Source organism: Falco biarmicus, chromosome 1 (genome assembly GCF_023638135.1).
Source record: "Falco biarmicus isolate bFalBia1 chromosome 1, bFalBia1.pri, whole genome shotgun sequence".
Taxonomy (NCBI): domain Eukaryota; kingdom Metazoa; phylum Chordata; class Aves; order Falconiformes; family Falconidae; genus Falco; species Falco biarmicus.
The window spans coordinates 23,265,759-23,285,604 of NC_079288.1; the positions used below are offsets into that span (position 1 = coordinate 23,265,759).

At 50.6% G+C, this 19,846-nt stretch overlaps 1 protein-coding gene and 1 long non-coding RNA gene across 2 annotated transcripts; one reads left to right on the top strand and one right to left on the bottom strand.

The window, feature by feature from the left end:
* Nucleotides 1–730: 730 nt before the first annotated feature.
* Nucleotides 731–18,577, top strand: LAT2 (linker for activation of T cells family member 2). The gene is made up of 14 exons (XM_056338648.1): nt 731–898; nt 6,144–6,246; nt 7,010–7,049; nt 8,539–8,582; nt 9,430–9,484; nt 10,150–10,193; nt 10,711–10,749; nt 11,288–11,357; nt 11,500–11,555; nt 13,424–13,489; nt 14,325–14,387; nt 15,246–15,330; nt 18,200–18,294; nt 18,375–18,577. The coding sequence occupies exons 1-14, from the start codon at nt 893–895 to the stop codon at nt 18,386–18,388; spliced, it is 780 nt and encodes a 259-aa protein (XP_056194623.1). The 5' UTR covers nt 731–892; the 3' UTR covers nt 18,389–18,577.
* On the bottom strand, nt 16,105–17,764 carry LOC130149275 (uncharacterized). Its single transcript, XR_008821852.1, has 2 exons — nt 16,688–17,764; nt 16,105–16,655 (listed from the first exon to the last, which is right to left on the bottom strand). It is a non-coding gene; the product is annotated as an uncharacterized LOC130149275 (long non-coding RNA).
* Nucleotides 18,578–19,846: the final 1,269 nt, after the last annotated feature.

Genomic DNA, 19,846 nt, shown 5'->3' on the forward strand with positions numbered 1-19,846 from the left:
ATGAAACGTGGTTTTGTTTGCAGTTGTGAAGCGTGTGCTGTTATGTGCCGGTGTTACAGCTATTCGGGGCTGTTACATGCGTGCGCGGGCTTTCCCATCCTTGGAGCAGGATACACAATCCATGTACTGTAGCGGGGCTCTAAGCCAGCAGATAATTTTTTTTTGGTGCTTAAATAGAATAAGGAAGGTTTATTAATACCAAGGAATTTATCAGGAACTACTTTTTTCTTTTTTTTTTTTTCTTTCTTTCTTTTTTTTTTTTTTTTGAGAATACAGTGAAATTGTGCCTGATCTCAGCAAACTACCGATGCTGAAGCATAAGAAATTATTTTATTCCTACAGCTCTGGAGGGGAGCTCCAGGTTTGGCCCATAGCAATGGTGACCTCAGGCTATTTTCTGCCTTTGAGACTCGGTATCTTTTCTGTAAAAATTAAGTGAGGATTTGCTCTTTGCTTTATCTGCCGCGAGTTTTCCCGCGCAGCATCTGCCGCTTCCAGTGTGTGGTGTTAAATCTTGCCGAGGCTCTTTGCTAAAAGGAAACTTGAATGTTTTTTGGGGGCACCAGCCCCGTCTGAAACTCGGGTGCTGCTTGGGAAGGGACCTTGGTGGCATCTGTGGTTCCCCACCATCCAAGCCCCATCCTCTTGCCCCGGGCAGATGCGCCGAGAGGCTCCTGTGAGCGGCTGCGCGGGGTGAGTTGGTGCAAGCGGCACCCGCGGGTCCCCCTTGTGTGCCGGCCGGGGGCTGCGTGGCCGAGCGGCGGATGTTGGGGTTGGTGATTCAGATGATGACAGGAAACCAGAAGCTGGTGAACGAGCCCGGGAGGAACCGGCTCCAGTGCTGGTGGCGTGTGACCGTGCAGGAGGAGATGGGACAGATGGGGACGAGCGGATGAGGGTAAGGTGGGATGGGGAGAGAAGGGTGCCTGGGGGTGCGTGGGGGTCGTGTGAAGGCTTTTGGGGTGCCCCACTGATTTTGGTGAGCTCAGAGAGCCTCAGCTAGATCTCGGTGACCTTTATATAGAGTTCAAGGTCATCCCTGTAAAACCCCTCTGGAAAGCCGTGTGCTGGCTGTTACCCCTCACTGCAGCTGGGGGCTGTTGCCTGACAAGCTCCAAGGTACAAAAGGTACCAAATATCTCGGCAGCATTTACACCCCTCTAGACCCAAGATGAGACTCTGCCCGTACAGCCTAGACTGCCCGTTTTACAATATTATTCTTCAAATCTTCCTACCCCACCTGCTGATGGTAACATGGCTGGTTTTTCATTACGTTATTTCTGCATTTACATCTACTAAAATATTCCGGAAGATTCAGACCGAGCTGCCCTTATCCCAAATCTCTTTGGTCCTGCTTCTGGGACCGCTGCAGACCATGCTGCTTCCCCCTCCAAAGCCAATCCTATGAAATGGCTGAACTGACCTGTGCTTTCTGGGATTTCCATCGGTTTCAGGGCTGGCTGGCATTGTGTGTATGAATGTATTTATTTTACTGCACAGAAGTCCTTGAAATTGCTGATCCTAGAGGGAAGGAGCTTTGTCTCTCCATCAGTTTTCTCTTGTGATCAATGTTCAGTGTAATACGGGCCATGAGGTAGACACTTGAGGCAGACACTTTAGCAAAACAGGATTCTGATGGGATAATCTTGTGTGTTATTGGCTCGTTTTCGTTGCTTTGGACTATGTAGGAGACGTAGTTACATACATACGGGTTGCCGATATCTGTAGTTCCTACCGTGGCGTTCCCCTGGGCTCCGCAGTGGTGGCGAAGGACGCTTCATGGCTTTGATGCTGCCTGAAATGGGGGAAGTTAAGGGCAAATACAGGATATTTCTATGAATTATGTCCTTATGCTGGCGTGCTTGTTGCAGTTAGGATTTCCCACTGTATTTTCCACCTGAGGGTTTTTAAAGCATTTTGCAAAGCGATAATCCATGTGAAAGTTGATTTATCAATTCCAATTTTCCCTCTCGTCCTGTGTTCTACTAAAATGCATCTACCGCTCCCCTGGTATAAGATAAAGCACGCTCTGCTTGAATAGCTGTGCAAAACCAGACTTTATCTCTATGGCAGCAGCTTTCCTAAGAAAACTGAACACTGGCATAAAAGCTCTGGTAGGAAATGGGATGTGCAGACCTCTGGAAAGGAGCTTTTCCACAGGCTCATGCTGGTCATTGAAGTGGCTCCAACCACAGGAGCTCCTTCGTCTGAGACTTTAATTTCTAAATGGATAGGACTTTCTGCAGCACAGACAAACAGAAAGTAGCATTTCCTTTCTTAGAAACGTTCAAGACATGGAGTCAAGTTGAATATTGCATCTGTTCAACAAGTCAGTGTGCTAAATTTCATATGGCAAGGTTTTAAATAAACCTTAATTTAGCTCCGCTTTATATTTCATGCCAGTGACTCATCCAATCAGTCTGAATTAGTTTAATTTATTGCAAACTGGTGCAGGCTACAAAACTTCCTGGAGAGGAAAGAAGACGACTGTTTTATACTTGCCTTTTGGGTATTTTTTTTTTTCAAAGGGGTTAAATAAATTGCATTAATCTGCGATTTCTGTCTTTATCTTGCAATATGAACTTGGGGGTGGGCTTGATGCCTGCACGGGGCTAAGATGACTTTCTGAGAAACGATCTTGCAGAAACCCACCCCTTTCTGCCGATGCCACATCAACACATTCCTCAGCCTCCTCGTTTTTCAGCAAAAAGTTTAAGTACATTTTAAGTACCGTTAAAGGGGTTTTAAGTGAGCTTTTTCCCACTGCTGCTGCTGTTGGAAAGTTCTTCCAGACTTTCCATCCATTAGGGATTTTTATTTCTAGCCTGTGCATATCCAGCGTATACCCCCACACTATATAAGCCAGTATTGTCTTATTTAAATTTAAACAGCTTTGCTCACTTTGGTGTTTCTCTCTTGGCCGGATTAATGGTGTCCATGTACTCTCGCTCTTTGCTTTAGTAGATTTAAAAGGAGGGGATCTTTCTGTGTTCCCTGGTAAAGCAGCCTCTTCTTCCCTTGACTGTTCATCGTGAGCCCTGTTAACGGGCGTGAATCCTTAATTTAGGACTAGAAACCTTCTGCACCAGCAGCTGGGCTGAAAAAACACCTAACGTGTACAGGGTGAATGATCACTTGCAAGTTCGTTAACTCTTCCCATTAAAAAAAAAAAAAAAAAAATTGTCATGAGACAAGCAGCCCCTGTTGGGGCAGGCAGGCTCCCCCCTCGCTGCGGTGCTGCGGGCATCACTGTTTATCCAGCCCACAACGTTGTCTTTCCCTGGAATCGCTTATTCAGGTGCAATCCCGGGGGATTGCACCGCCGGCAGCACGTGCTGTGGCCACACCAGCTCCCTCGTGCAAGAAGAACCTTCTGCTGGTGCAAAAAGGGGGAGAAAAAAAAAAAACAAAAGAAGAACAGAGAAGAGTATAAACAGAACGGGGCATTTTGATGCTGTCTGCATCTTGCTCCTGAAACTAGCTGGGAACCTGGTTTCCCCCATGTTTGAATTTAGCATCTTGAAAGCCAGGGTGCATTCCCAGATGAGCGGGACTGCGCGTCCTTCTGATACACATGGATCTTGCCACAGACCTGGGTGCTTGGAGGCTGTTTATTCTCCTCTCCCCAAGTCGGAGAGCCAGGGAAGCATGTTCAGCCTTCCAAATATTTTATTTATATCCCGCCAGCCGTGAGTAAGTGCCTCCAGCCTTCTGCTTGTCATCAGTCTGTTCATCACCTCCTTCCATCAGCTCCTGCCGAGAGGAGGTTTTGTACCAGAAGGGAGGATTTCCATGGGCTCGGGTGTTCGGTGAACACAAGACCCCCCAGGCTGGTGGGGTGCTCATGGCTTGGTGCCTGTGGGAGCTTTTGCTGCAGGGATGCTGTGATGGGGATGGGATGTGTGGTGCCCTGCAGGGCAGCCGTGGTGGGTAACAGCTGGTGGTGGTCTTGTGGGGCTGGGGGCTCGGGAGCAGCCTGGCTTTGCTGATATACTGCCCCACCGCAGAGATAAAACTGGGTCTAGAAGGGAGATGCTGGCCTTCCTACAGCGCTACAAACTAGGTCAGTGGTGTCAGGCGCCTTCAGCTCCACCTTATCTTTACTTTAATTTATTATTTTTTTTAAAAAAAAAAGGGCAACCCCCCCTCCCCCAAACTAACAGTGTTACAGCCCTTTGTATAATGAATTTTGGTCACTGGCCTCAGGCCAGCTTCCCTTAGCTGCCTCTTGCAGATGCTTTAGAGATGATCCACGGCTCGTGATTTCCAGGGGGGATGCTGAGCCAAGGGAAAATGATGTGAGAAACCACATGGGTTTGACCAGGCTCTGTCCCTGACGTCCCAGCTGTGGCTGGGGGTGCTGGTCCCCCGCCTCCAGGGTGGGTCTGGGGGGGTCTGGGCACACAGTTAATTTAAAATTACTCATCCCATTTTCCTAAGAAAGGAAGGAAAGGCCTCTGGGGGTCTATAGAGAGCAAAGCCACAGTGGCATGAGTGCTGGGAGGCCAGCAGCCTCAAAGAGTAGAAATACACCCATTTTTCTCAACAAAGGATGAGTTGACATCCTGCTGGGTGTCGGGTCACTCTTGGGCAGCCAGGCGGTGTTCAGGCAGCGCTGAGAGGATGCTGGAGAGGATGCTGGCACCAAGCCCCGACTGCCCTGTGGCGATGGCTCCCTCCTGGCAGGGGCAGAGCAAGGTGCTCAGGAGGCTGTGCCTGTCTTCTCCTTCCCCTGCCCCACACGGATTTACACTGCGCCCTGGTAATTAGGATACCTGTGTAAGACCAGGACTCCAGTGCCAAGCTGGACCACAAACCTCCCACCAGCATCCTTGGCCACAGCACTGGGCAGGAGGATGCTCGTGTGGCTGCTGGGCGGGGGTGGGTGGGGGCTTTGAGGGTTCTCCCATGCGAACGGGCTGGTGGAGCGGCAGCGGCTTGCAGTTTGGGCAGAGAAATGCTGTTTATTCCGCTTTATGCAAGCGGAGGCAAAAGGTGCTGAGCAGGGCAGAATCAGGCTGCTGTTTTCTGTGGTCTGTTATTGATATTTTAAATTCTTTATTATTTACATTTCTATAAATCTATGTTTATATATTTAACTATACTTATAATACATATATTTATAATGACTGTATTAATACTTAATGCTTTAATATTTCAATTATTAATTATATGTATGTGCATATATATATATTTCCTCCCCCCATTCACAGTGGCTCTACTGATTACAGCGCAGGCTTCAGTGGTAATAAAGGAGATTGAAGTCAGGCAGGAGCGAAGCTTCCCACCAGGCAGAATGACAACGTGCTGGCCTTTGGCAAGCTAAAGCATCTCTATCCCTAGGTGCCAAACGAGAAGTTTATTAAAAACAAAAATAAATTAAAATAATCTGTAAGTAAGGAAAAGCTGGCCCTAGGGAATAGGAATGGGCTAAATCATCTGTCTCAGTCCCAGCAGGCTGTTTTCTGTGATATTTATAGGAGGTTTTGTATTTTAAAGGAAGAAATTGAAGCCAAATGATACTGATGATTGCAAAATGTTAGCTGCTGTTTGTGGAAGAGCCTGTCGTGGGAAGGAGGGGAAGAGCCGGTGTCCGGGCCAGCTCAATGCAGAAAAAATAAGTGTGGGGAATTTAACATTGAAAGTAATTCTGTGCTGCAGGGAAAGAGCCAGAATGTCTTGCACAAAGGTCTTGGCAGCTCTGAGCATCTCCGCGTGCCTCCCTTTTTGCCCTGTCCTCTAGATGTGAAAAAATAGTATCTGCTGACAACGTTTGATGATGGCAATGTGGGTTTCGGGGGATTGGGAACGAGTAAATTCAAGTGGGTTTTTCCTCTTTGTGCCAGTGCCCTGAGGGGAACCCCGTGACCCTCTTTCCCTACAATGAATCGAGGGCTCAGCCCCGGGGTGTGCTCAGGTGTTACTGGTGTGGAACGTGTGTGGGTAGCCCCTCGGACCGGAGCAGCGTGGGGAAAGGGCGCTGCCTCCGCCGCCCTGTGAAATAATTTTAAAGTCTCTTCTGTGTCCTCAGCGAATGGCCAGTTCTTTGGGGGTGTGAAGGCAACGTGGCCCTTCGGGGGGTAAGAGCTTTCCGAGCGACGTGCCCTCAATGCTCACGGGGTCCCCTCGCCGCTGTGTTTCAGGCTGGATGCAGCCAGGCCATGGCGCAGCTGGAGCTGCTGTGGGCAGCCGCGCTGATGCTGCTCGGGGCCGCTGTCAGCCTCTGCGTCAAGTGCCAGCTCTCCGGTAAGGCCCTGTCCTTGTGCTTTGGGGTCCTGGGGGGGGGGGGGGGGGGGGCACGCTAGCTTGACCCTTTCCTCTCGGGATGTGCCCTCTGGGTGGGTCTGGTTCTGCTCAGCCATGTGCAGGCGCGGGGAATGCCGCCCTCACCGGGATGCTCCAGCACCTTGAGCTGGGAAGGGTCTCTGCTGGCAGCCAGAGAGCAGTTGAGGTGGTGGAAGGACCCCCCACCCCTGCAGCACCCCTTCCCCAGGGTGGGTACAACACCATGGGCTGCAGACCCCTGCCCATAGTCACCGTGGGGGGTGGCTGTGGGACACTCGACCCAGGAGGGTCAGCTCCAGATGCACAAATCCTGCAGAGATTCTGGGGCAGACAGGCAGGGGGAAGGCAGGCACAGAAGGAGAGCCTGGGGGATAAATTCATATATCCATTAATTATAAATTGAGTGGGGTGAGCAACCACCCCAGTGGGGCTTCAAGCCCACCTCTGGGCACTGGGTGGGTTATGCTGGGGGAGAGAGGCTGCAGTCTGGGGCTTTGGAGACGGGAATCCTGGCTTGCTCTGCGGTGTCTGAGACAAATACTACGATTTAAACATGGTTTAAAAAAATTAATGAAATCCCTATCGCAACTGCTGCTCTCTGCCTCCGCTGTCCTCTCATGCTTCTGGTTGCAGAAGTTTTGCAAATGTGTTCTGTTGGTCTTTCTGATCTTTAACTCCCAAGTCATCCTTTTCTAAGAGCTTTTTTTTCCCCTTTGTCTTCCAGCCACCAAGCGAGAGAAGCAGCCAAGTGAGAGGACGAACCAGTAAGTTGCCTTTCACAGTCACATTTCTCCCCCAAATAGCTCACCCGGGTGAGACCCTGGCTGGAGCCAGACCCACTCCATGCCTCCCAGCTGAAATCTGGATTGATATAAAATGAAGGAACCCCAGAATGGGGCGTGGAGGATGGTGAGCCCCAGCCCAGGGCGCTGCCTTTCCAAAGAATAATCCAAAATGAAACTGAAGCTCTGACTGTGATACCTGTGAGTCATTAACTAGCTGGAAAAAAAGTCTCAGAGAATTGGAAGGGCAAGTCCTTATCCTGTCCTGTCGTGCCCCAGGGTGAGGGACAGGGGTTGGTAACTTCACAAACAAGACCCTGCTTTTGGCTGGTGCCGGTGGGACCCTGTGCCAGAGCAACCACCGACCTGCAGCATAAGCAGCGAAGGAAACGCATCATGTACACACGCACACCCCCTTATTTCCTTCAGCAACAGACAAACCACAGCTGAATAATAGAAAAAAAAAAAAAGCTGGCTTGTAACCTTTGATATAGGAGCAAATGTGGTGCAGAGGGGCTCTGCAAAGGCCTCCGTGGGGTTGGGGTGTTTGCTTCTGCTCCAGGATGGGGGAAGGGCTTTGGTGTGGTCCATCGTTGGGAAAGCCAGCGCAGGCACCATCCTGCGGGCTTGTACTGAGCCATCCCAGCTTCTGGAAATTCCTAACTGGATGGTTAGGTGGTTTGACTTCAGGCTCGTGCTATTGTGTGCTCCCTTGAGAGCTCTGTTTTGGGTTAGTTAGGGCTTTTTTGCAGGCAAAGGGGTTTAACTCTACGCGTTTACAGACTTCGCCAGGAGGTCTCCTGACATCTCATCTCCCCGCCAGCCCCGAGCTGTGAATACCAGCTTGGGATGGGGGGTGACTTAAGGGAGAGGAGTGGGGGGAAAGGGGTGCTTTCAGGGTCCCAAAATCAGAGTTGGCAAGTGCCTCTGTGCATCTGCAGCAGAGGAGCTGCTGAATCCTCTTGTGCTCCGAAGAGTGGCTCTAACTAAAATGTAAAGAGGTTCCTGGGCATATGTTATTTTTATTGTTGATCACGTATGTTATTTCAGGTTGATGTCTAGGCATGTTAGGAGGGGCAGGGACAGCAGCAGAGGTGAAGCAGTGTGGTTTGAAGCCATTTCATGGGTGAACAACCATGGATTTTGTGGGTGAAAATGCTCTTCTGGCCTTAACTGGTCCATAAAGCATTGGAGCTGGAATTGTCCCTGTGTCCTTCCCTCTGCTGGCTGCTCTGGCAATGGCTCAGAAGCACATCTTGATTTTAAAGGGTCAGAGAAGGGTCTACAAAACTGCTCCCAGCTCACACGAGTCCTGCGTGACGTGCTGAGCAGCGTGCCTCGGCGTTTCACTAAACCCAGTTTGGAGGCTGTTGCCCTCTTCCCTCCGCTCGCCGAGTGGGGAGGGCTTGCACTGATTTTCCGTGTCACAGACCCCCACCTTCTGCTGAGGTTGTACCTCTATTTTTCCCAGGCTTGAAGGGCAGCAGACGTTTGAGGTGATTCGATTCCATTCCAGTGAGTACGAATGTTGCACGGGGCTCCTGTGCTGCGGGGTGGGGGTCCTGCACGCAGGGAATTGCGGTGGGGTAAAAATACAAGGGTCACGTTGAAGCCAGGCGGTGAAATGATGTAAGACCGAGATTGTCAAAGCCAGCTTAGATGCTTCTGGGGATGCAAGTTCTGAGCTCTAGGAAAAAGATGTCCCTTGACATTGAAAATAAATCACAAAAGCAACGTCACTGAAATGCAGCATCTTCACTTGGGCTCCTCCAAGCTCACCCGTGTGGGTGAACCCGAATCGCTAGGAGTGACTCATTTACCATCACCCTCTTGCTGCTTCCTCCAGCAAGTTGGGTAAGGTGCTGACCTTTTCATTTTTATCCTGAAATCAGCTGCTGACAGTCTGTATTAAATGTCACCACCCGCAGACAGGCTCTGCGGGGCCGCTCCGACCCCTGGGACCCTGCTGGGCTTGAGCCCCATAACCCCCCTACGAGCCTTTGCTGGAGCCCAGCCCGCCCGAGGCTCACAACCTGCGGGTGCAGGGCGAAGGGGGGGTGCTGAGCATGGGAAAGGCCCCCCCATCAAGCAGGGTTGGGGGAGAACAGGCAAAAAGGGAGCAGTTGGGATAGCAGCTTCCTCCGGTGTGGGTTTGCTGGCTCTGCGGGCAATGGGCACCAGCTTTGCCTCTATTTGTTTCCTGGTTTGGCCATTTCTGAACTTTCAAGGAACGATTTGGAAGCTATTTTGGGATGCATTAGAAAAATGCTTGCCAGTACGGAGGAATCCCCTCTGGTGGATGCTCTTTGAAATATCTGCTGCTGCCGTAATAATTAACACCTCATTTTGTTCTTGGTGCTAGCTACGACCCGAAGGCTGGAACAAATTAAGGAGCCTGAAAACTTATCAATAGCAAGGTAGGTAAAAAAACCTCGAACAAAATCTAGCTGTAGGGCCAGGATTGGATGAATTTCACCCAACATACATGAATATTCAAGATTTGGGATTGGGTTCTGGACCCTATGGATGTGGCTTGGGCTATACTGCAAGAATCGTAGAATAGTTTGATTGGGAGGGACCTTTAAAGGTCATCTAGTCCAGCCCCTCCTGCAGTGAGCAGGAACATCTTCAGCTAGATCAGGTCGATTAATTTTTTGATGGTCGACAGTGGGTTTTTGTGCATTTTTGTGGATTTTCTTCAGTCTGACCGCATCCTACTGGCAACCATTTAAATCAGACCCAAGGAGGTGAGCTGGGGCTGTGCAGAACAGGTACATCACGAAAAATAAATGGCCATTCTTTGTTTATAAGTGGTTTGACAAGAGAAATACCTTTCTCCCCATCTCTAAAACCCCCAAGAACTATACAGACACAGTAACTCTGCTGCAATATTCAGGCATAGTTATTCCCATCTTGGGATTTGACCCCAAACTCTTTAGCTCCCATCGCTCAGTGTGAGCCCCGTTCTAACCTCACAGGGAGGTTTCACAGACGGTCCTTCTGGCTTAGTCACTGCTGTGGTTTGTGAGCCCCGGGACGGTTGCTCAGACCTGGGATTTTACTTCCCTTTTCTTTCTTTCAGGAAAACCACCAAGGAACTCAGTGCCTCCCGGCACGCTGGATACGGTGAGCATCTCCCCCGGGATGGGCACTGGTTTAATGCATTCCCCATCCACGTGGCCACAGGGGAAGCACCTACCATGAAATCCCGAAGTGGGGATGTTGCAAACATGATTTGTATAGGTGCCAGCTGGGAGCTCCCACCAGTCTTGGGAAGATGGAGCCTGTGAGAGGCTGGTTACTCGCTGCTGGACCGGGGGGTTATCCTGGAAACAAGCCGAGCAGTAATAAAATTCCTTCCTGTTACTAGCACCTACCCGTGATGGTGCGCAGCGACCCTTTACAAGATCTAACCTGGGTCTGAGTTTAAAATCCAGTGCTCGTCCTGCTGCAGCTGCCCAGTCCCGGTTAGAGCCATGGGGCCAGTTTATGTGAAATGACACCCCTGGCTGTCCCAGCCCCTCTGCCCTGGGGCATCCGACTGTGCAGCCACGGCCCCTGGCCCCCAAATGCTTGGTGGCCCCGTCATTGAACCGCTCCCATCGCTCAGCCGGAGCGTAACGTGCTCTCTGCTTTTTCCCAGGGAGCCGGACCGAGTGCAGGTACCAGAACTTCCTGACAGGTAAATGGTGCAGCTGGGTGGCCGGATTTTGGGGGGGAAGGCTGCCAAGGTGCTGAGAGCTTACCGGGGCTGAGAGCCGGCAGGGAGCATGCAGGCAGCCACTGCTGCAGCTAGCAGAGCTCCAGCTTGGTTAATTTAGTGATTGCTTTATAAGACATGCACTGATCTGATTAACAGTCAGGATGGAGGGGGACGGGATGCTTGCAAGCCCCCTGCTCTCTCCCATGGAGCGTGAGCTGGCGCTTGCCCTAAGAGGATTATTGGCGTATGGGGCTGTGCTCTCATTTCCCAAACTGGAGGAATATTCCTGATCTCCCTGCCAGCTGGCGGGCTCTGTCCATGAGAGGCGATGAGCCCTGGTTTTCTCCAGGCCTGGGGTGGATTGGGGCTGCCTGCCCTGCCTCCAGCCTCCAGGCTTTGTTTGTGGATGGGCTTCGGGGCTGTGCCAAGGCGTTCGGGCTGCTGGGGCCATCTGCTCTAGCTGTGCGCGGGGGATTTGTCCAGCTGTGCTCTGGGATGGCGGTTTGGGTTTCTGCAGTGGTACGGCGTGCTGACGGCAAACCCTCTGTGCTTGCAGAGGACTACCTGCAAGAGGACGCTGCCTACGTGTAAGTAGCTGGTTGCTGCCCACCAGTGCGATGGAGCAGAGCCATACTGGTCCCAGCACGGTCCTGGCTCTTATAGCTCAGGCTGGGAAGCCTGTGGGCTGCCTCAGGCAGGAGAAGCTAATGGTGGCTGTTCTTCTCGCAGGGAGCCCATATCTCTGGATTACTACAACTGTGCCAGTTTCTTCAGACCACCCAATGGTAAGGTCTCCACATGAGTGAGATGGGTTCCTTCTCCAGCCACCAGCCCGGCAGTCCCAGGGCTCCACTGAGCTCACAAGGCTTCTCTTGCCTAGGTCTGGGTGTTATTGCTGCATGGCCTGGAGCAAGGATGGGTCCGGGAGACACGCTCCTTAAGGGGGGTAGCAGAGCCGTGGGGCTTGAGGGACGCCCAAGCTCCCACCAGTTCGTCTGTTGGCTATAAGCAGGACAGCATAAATGCATCTCTGTCTCCCATTGCACAAGACACTTTGTTCCTGCTGTTTCATCTCTGGGCAGCAGCAGATTCTCCATTGCTGCAAGAGCACATGGGGTAACGTGGCCGCTTCCCTGTTCTTAGCTCAGTGTGGTTTGCATGAGCAGAGATTGCGGCCCCGCAGCGTCCTGCCCAGGCACACAGGGAAGGACCTGTCCTCATCCAGAAGCTTTTCGCCAAAGGGACACCTTCAAATATTTTGTGTGCTTGGTTGATGAAGCTAGTGAATGAAGGTGGGATGAAACACACTGCTCCATTCAGAGTATCTTTTCAAGGCAAATATTGCATCTGTGAAATGTTTTCACCTCCCTGGGTACTCAGCACTTCCCTGTGCTGACTCAGACATCAATCTATTTTTATCCAAAACTAATTTCAAAACATGAATCGCATTCTTTATTTAAAGAGACTGGGGGGGAGGGGGGAAAAAAAAAAGAGAAAAAGCATCTTGTTTACCAAAAGAATTTACATTAAAAAAAAAAGGGGGGGGGGGGGGGCAGAACAAAAAGGGGAGAAAGAGAAACCTGAATGTGTTCCTATGAACGTCTTCGTGACTCTTATTAGTTGTAATGCTTTCAGTGGCTGAGGACTACCTAGAGGTAGTGACAGTGTGTAGCTGTTGCAGAGCTGCTCAGAGTGGCTCAGTTGGCTAATGCCTTCCCCTCCTGCCCAGTGTGGCCTTGGCCAGCAGAGCCCTGGCCCACGGAGGGGCTGCCTGTCCTGGCTGAGGTCAGTCGACCTCAGTGCTTCTCCTCTTTGAGCCTTTAGAGATGCAGCAGAGGGTTGTGAGGTGGGCAGCAGCGGTGCTTACTGCACTCACTGCCAGCAAACTTTTCCAGCTTAGGTGCCATGACCATACCAACTGCTGGGTGTCAGTGGTGGCAGCACCAGTGGATGCAGGTTTTGAGGTTAGCAATATAGGGACTCATGTGGTTTGGCTGCTTACGGGCACACCCAGAGAGCTGATATAACCAGCAACAGAATGAAGGGCTCAGGGTTTTAAATTCTTTCAAGCAAATCTTGATTCTAGATGCTATTAGATTTTACATGCTTGGATTGGGGCTCAGTTCCTTCCCAGAAACTGAGAATAAGCCCAAGAAGACACCACAGTCGCAAGGTTATCACTCTCTGGGAAGGAAAACTCCCTCCTGGCTGTTACCCTGAGCTGGGAGCCTGGAGATTCACTCCCCACCAGAGCCAGCCCTCCTCCTGTTCACTGCAGGGGCTGCTGTAGGGCTATAGTAATGATGCTTACTGGGTTTTACTCCTATCTGGAAGCAAAGTCATGGTGCCTCAGGACCAGCTTTCTCCATTTGTCCTTGGGTCACTCCACGGGTGGTGCTGTGCCTGAAGAGGCTTGGCTGGCACTCCGCAGCATTGGAGATGGTGCTGCCGTGGGGCAGCGATCGCCCGGTTCAGCTGCACTGGGGATGCCTTGTTCCTGGGTCAGTGTAGGCTGTCACCAAGACTAACAATGTTTTACCTAATGTGCATTCTGTTGTGGGAAACAGCCCTCTCCTGCAGGAGATCAGGGATCTTTCCAGGTCACCTACGCTTCCTGAAGTCCTTTGTGTCCCCTCTTTCTTCTCTCTGCCAGAGAAAGAAGAGGATTCCCATTCCTATCAAAACGTTGTCATTGAAGTGTCTCACAGCTCCGATTCAGGTAGGTGTGTCGCTGCTGCGGTGTGTGCCTGTTGCACAAAGGTATCTGGAAGCGCGGAGAGGGACAGCAGCCTGCGCAGCCAAGGGAAAAGCCCCTCGTCCACAGGCTCAGTGATTCCTATCGGCTCCGGGCCGGCAGAGTCAGGGTGCAGGGGCTGCTGCAGGCACAGAGCAGACCTGGAATGTTTCCCCTTTCTGCAGGAAAATGCATGTGGTGATATCTCACTGGCCAAGAGCTCACCTCCAAGCTGATCCCTTTGACTTGGAGATTTCTGCAGCAGTTCTGGAGCTCTGGGGTCTGCCATTGTTTCTCTAGGTTTTTACTGTTGTTATAGCCAAGATGGATCATGGCTCTAGCCCCTAGCTGAGGTTTCTCATCATGTCGAGCCCAAGAAGGCTGCAGCCAGTGAGCCACTGGAGGATGACGTTGGATCACAGTGTCTGTTTAAGGGCTTCTAGCTTCTGTCCTGGAATGTTGCAATCAAAATAGGAAGTCAGTTTGGTTTCCTTCAGCGAGTTAACATTAACACTTTCTGCACTGCTTGAGCCTGCCTTGCTTCTGCCTGGCTCTGTAGAGTGATTAGAGGAGGCAGGAGCAGCAGGGACCAGTCTGATCCCCGTCCGTGCCTGCAGATACATAGGCATGTGGTCAGGGCTGGAAAAGCGATGAGGCAGTGTCAGCAGATCCGCGGCAGGACGGCAGCCACCTGGCTGGAAACTCACCCACGTGCACGGGGTGGTTGGTCTGGGTGCGGTGGTAGGATGTGGGGTTGACAAAGGTCTGGTTTTAGCCCATTTGCTGTTCAGCATCATTGTGTCCTCGTTCTTAATCACAGATGATGCTGTAGACTATGAGAACAGCACAGCGATACACGTATGGGAACTCCAGCAAGTGGAAGGTATGTTCTCAGCAGTTTACTATTTAGAGATGAGGCTCATAAGCAGGGTGCCTGTCACGCTAAACAAGTATAGACCACACTCCGGGTAATGCGGCCACTGGCCCCATCTTGAGTTATGTTTTCTCCAGTCGCCTGTGATAAACATCTAAGGCAATTTGCAAATTGCTACACACGCTTGTAATTGAATGCTGCTGGGATGTCTATTACTCCAAAGGCCACCATGTAGGTGGCTGTGCCTAAACACTGACCATGGGATGCTACAGGAGAATGTCACTCTTCGTGTCTTACATCCTCTTATATTTTGAAGTTGCCCTGGTGCAAGCTCAGCCTTGTAATCCCCTCCGACAAAGAAATATGCAGCACGCACATCCAGCAGGTCAGCCCGCAACTCTCCTGCAGTAATTGGGGCTGCATGTTTTTTAAGCTGACCTTTAAAGAGCAGTTTAATCTGTGTGGCTTCCTGTGAAGTGTAGCAGGTAGTCTGGCCTGGGAGATAGTGGTGAATGTCTGCATATATCTGTTTAGGAGCTTTCTGTCTCTGGTATGAAAGCTGCCTAAACAAACTTATTCTTGTTATCCTGTTTGCACACTCTCTAGATTAAATCTAAGTCCGTCTCTGCTGGCTCTGAAAAGCTGTCTGTGCTCGCCACTTGCAGAGCGTTTGCAAATTTGCCGTGACCATGTTGAAGCCCCTTCAAGGAGACCTTGACACTGTGATCTGCGGTTTCTTAGCCCAGGCACAAAAATACATCAGTGATGCAAGGCTAAATATTGGCAGAGCGCACAGCCTGTCTATGGCGTATATGTGTTTTTAGATCAACCCGCTTACTGATCAGTGCTTGCCATCTTCACTCACAGCTCTGCAGAGAGAAAGCCCAGATGATGAGCCAGACTACGTCAACACGGCTCCTGTGTCAGGCTCTGACACTCTGTCAATGCAAAGGTAAAAAGAGAGCATAAGGGTTGATGTATCTATTTAGGAGTGGAAGGATTGTGTTTATGCCAACGAGAGCTCAGCTGGAGCTTTGGCCCTTGCTGGTGGGGCCAGCCAGTGCCCAGCAGCCCATGTGAGCAGTGCAGGGAGCAGGGGCAGCCTGCTCCGTGCCGTGCCACGTCTCTGGCTGATGCCAAGCTGACTAATGCCAAGCGTGGAGACAAATCTGTCAAAGGCCATGTCCTGGCCCCAGTGCAGCCCTCCTCCAACAGGCACAGGAACTCAAAACCACTTCAGAGCAGCTTCAGGCAGCACTGCTACATGCTGCAGACAGGAACCCCCAAAACCAATCTGGTCTGTGCAGCTCAGAAGCTGAGCAGCGTAAGGGATTCCCTGGGCTCAGCTGAGCCCTGCCTGCTCTGCTAAGATGACATATCCTGCCCCATTATCAGCAGCAACCTGATGCTGCTGACAAGGAATTACTCGCTGCAGTTCAAGTAAAAGCTATATGTAAAGAGCTGCAGGAAGGTTGCATGACACTGAAAGAGTGGGTGATATTACACGGTGTCAGTAAATGCATGGTAGCGTACAGAAGAAAAGCAGCCTCAGATATACCAAATGCAGAGGCAGGTTCTGCATTTGCTGTTGCAGCTCAAAGGGGGCTCTTGGAGGCTTTGCAGAGAGCTTGCAGCAAGCACTGGCTCGGTTCTTGGCAGAGCAGTGCATGTGGATTGCTGAGAAAGGGGAAGAGGAAAGTAAACTGCTGCTGTGCTAATGTAGAGATCTGTGATGTCCCTACATGCTGTTAGGGCACATCCTGTTGGTCTTCCTGCTCCAGACTGGACTGGGACTCCAGCTGGGAGAGGGACTGGGGCCAGTATCGATCTCCCTGTCAGGTTTTTACTCTCTGAGCACCCACAGAGACCCAGCGGGATAGTCTTTATGCCATGTGCTGGCAGCTCCAGTTACAGGGTTTTGTATTTCCTGAACTGTGGGCAGACTCCCAAAATCAGATCTTTCTGAAGCTGTGTAGAGTGTTTAAGATTTGTCCCTGCCACGCAAAGCACTGTCACCCTGTTCTCCACATTACAGTGTTTACTTTGAACTTCAGCAGCCCATGGCGGCAGCATTAGCTCTTACAAAGCATATGCTGGAGGGGAAGCAGCACCAGAGGCAGGTTGTGCTTTTTGGCAAGGATTCAATGTGTGTCATTTGTGGCATGCAAGTTGCTTCCCAACAGCACACGTACATGGTCTGGCCAGCAGCAAATACAGCTCTGCCTGTGGGACACCTGTCCCCAGCCCATGGACACGCGCAGCTCCCCACAGCCCAGCCTACGGACACGTGCAGCTCCCCACAGCCTGACACCAGCCTCTGCTGGGATGCAGCTGAACACGGGAGCCCCAGCCCAAGAAACCTGCCGCAGCAGTACCTCACTGCCAGGCATCTCTCGCTGCTTGAGCTGCAGCAAACTGAGAGAGTATTATAAAACTGGCCTGCTTTGGATGGGGCTGCAGAGAAACTTGCTTTTTAGGTGTTTAGGGAATAGCCAGGCATTGTGTTGGCTAAGCGTTTAGAGGGAAAGCAGATTATCCCTGAAAAAAATGAAAAGTGCTATAATGCTAACTTTTATAAGCACTTCTGCATTTATTCCTCTTCCACAGAGAAATTTCAAGGAGGAGGGGATTACATTTCTGCATTAGTCACAGCATGGCCCTGCTTTTTGCTAGGCTAGTGGCCCCATGGCACTGGGCACAGCAGACTGCTCTGTTGCTGTTTGTAACTGGGAGAGTGCCCACCTCGTCCAGAGCTCTGAGAGGAACTAGCAGGGCTGACAGATGCCCAAAACATTTAGCAAAGCTTCTGTAATGACCCTACCTGATTCGGTGGGGAGCAATGATCAAAGCAGCACAGGGGCTACCATAAATCCACCTCCCAAAGTGATAAATGACGCTAGGAAGGTAGAAGAGGGAGGAATAGCTGTCCTGTGAAGGACTGGTGATAACAGATTTTCTGGGACAATCTCTAGTCCTAGCAAAATGCTGTCGTGGCTGTATGTGTAAATAGCTTCTGGCAGCTCTGTAAGTAAACAAAAATTGGCAGTGCACTTTTTGCCATTGTAGTGACGCCTTTGTTATAGCCTTTGCTAGCAGAGTAACGCTATAAAATCCCAAAGTCCAACCAACAAATGCCAGCAGAAGTTTTCCACTAAGGGAGGGTGAATTCAGAAACAGGCTCCTGGCACTTCTGTGCCCTCTGCTCTGCTCAGGGATTGTCATCTGGAAGCATGGCTGGGGCTTCTGCTTAGACATGGATGTTTTGTAGCATACTTCACTACTTTTCTCTGGAAAGAATATGTAACAGGCAGCAGAGTTAAGTTGAAAGCAGGGATTAAAAGTTAGTGGACTCACTATTTTTTCCCCTCTTCTTTCAATTATTCTGAGTAAAGTCTGAAGAAGTCCTTTGCTGTGCTGTGAGAGCACATTCAGCGAGCATGCACGCGGGGAGAGGGGAGATTTCGATCCCTCTGTGAAATCCCTTCTCCAAATTGCACCCAAGATCACGTAGAATGGGTGCCACTGAAAGGAAGAAATGCTCTGCTTGAAGTCCCATGGAAGTCCAACTGCAAACCTGCAACTGGAGAGAGCACTCTGGCAGTGGCCACGGGCAAGCTCATTATCCCATCTCATTTCCCTGCACATCTCCTGGCAGGAGGATGACCAGTCCATGTAATGTTTTCTCCTGTCAAGCATGAAATGAATGTTTAAATTGCTGAGCACTAATGCAGCCAGCTACTTAACATGTCAGGGTGACTCACGCACGATGGTATTAAGACATAGGGATTATATTCTGATTTAGTTCCTGTGCTCTCCTACAGAAGCAGTTTCCTACAGGAGAGGAACTGGCAAGGCAGAGGATGCTTTTACAACAGCAGCAGTTCTCTGGTGCTGAATGAGATACCAACTTGTTCATGTAAGCTAAACAGAATTAAATCCCCACCTTATCCACAGCTTGTAATTCAGTGTCTATGTCAGGTTTTTCTTGTGTTTCAGTATCTGTTCTGTAACGATGCAAAGACGCTGCAACAACTGAGGTCAGAGCCACAGCTGCCAGCCTCAGAAATGGCATCAAGTCTTTCAGTATTGCTGTAGGAACACCAGCCCTGAAACATAACCTCTGTCTCTTGAGCCCCAATGCACAGATTTGGCACCGCTGTACCACTTATTTATTAAAATTGAAAAGCCTCCAAAGAAAATGTGGTGGTTTATTATGGTTTTCTATGATGCAGATGATGTCTGCATGGTTGGGTGAGACAGAGGTGGGAGCACGTGAGAATGCACAGGATGATGTGTGGGATCTTATGGGAAGAAAATGTAGCTCCTTAAAAGGCTTCTTCCTCAAAATGGGTTCAGAAAACTGCTTCAAGAGGGGACACAGCCCACGCTCACTTCTTCAGGATGGGTAAGAGTGAGCCCTGGAGTGGGAGAAGGGGATGTCAGGTGCTTCCTTCTACAAATGACTTGGCTATATTTTTAGCAGAATCACTGAGACCACGGGTGGCCGCTGTTCATGTAGCTGAAACCGCAGGTGGTTAGGAGTTCGGCTTAGGAGATTTCCTTGTAGCTCCTACAAATGCATTTATTCCTGCTTCCACAGGACTTTTACAACACGGAAAATCTAGTGTACTTCAGGGATGTACACAGGCAGGGAGCCTGATTTTCTGCTTACCCCAGCCCAGCTCCCACTGACGCCCTGGGGTTTCCTGATGTTTAAATGCTCTGCAAAAGGTTCGCACAGGTGGGGGATACTAGCATCCCAGTGAGCCTGGAGCAGATGCAGTGACAGCCACGGCCTGCTCTGGCTCTGCACAGGCTCACAGACAGGCAAGGAAACAAGGAGATGCCTTCGTTACTGAAAGGGTATGCCCAGCTCTTGCAGGGTCATGAAATTGTCACCCTTGGTTCTTCAAGTGCTGAGTTCATCACCAAGGATGAAGCTCCCCCTTCTCCTGCAGTGCTGCAGCCCATGGGTTTTTTGCTAGCAGGGAAGAGCGAGCTTCATTTCCAGTGATGTGTGTTGATGTTACACCTACTGCTGATTCATCTCGTAACTGGAGGGAGCCATTAAATGATCAGAAGATTAGCAGCAGCAACAGATCCATGGCACGTAGTAACAGATCCAGCTAGAGCTCCCAGAAAGTTCTAGCTGTTAGGCGAGTGCACAGCCAAAACATTAAAATACATTTACTGCTCTCCTTGCTAAGCAGGGAGGTGGGTGAAACCGATTACATTTTCCTGGTATAAGGTTCCTCCATTGCCAAAATCCAAGTCTGAAAGTTGTGGAGCTGAAGCAGGCAGGGCAGGAGCGGGTGTGGAGTATCTTCCCTCCTCTCACTGGGAGCCTGAGCAAATGCCCCTCTTGCAGCTCTCCAGCCAGCTGTAACGAGGGGTAAATCCCTCTTAGCTTTGTAAAGCTCCTGAAGTACTTTTCAGCCACTGATCTCATTACTCTGGAAGATATCCAG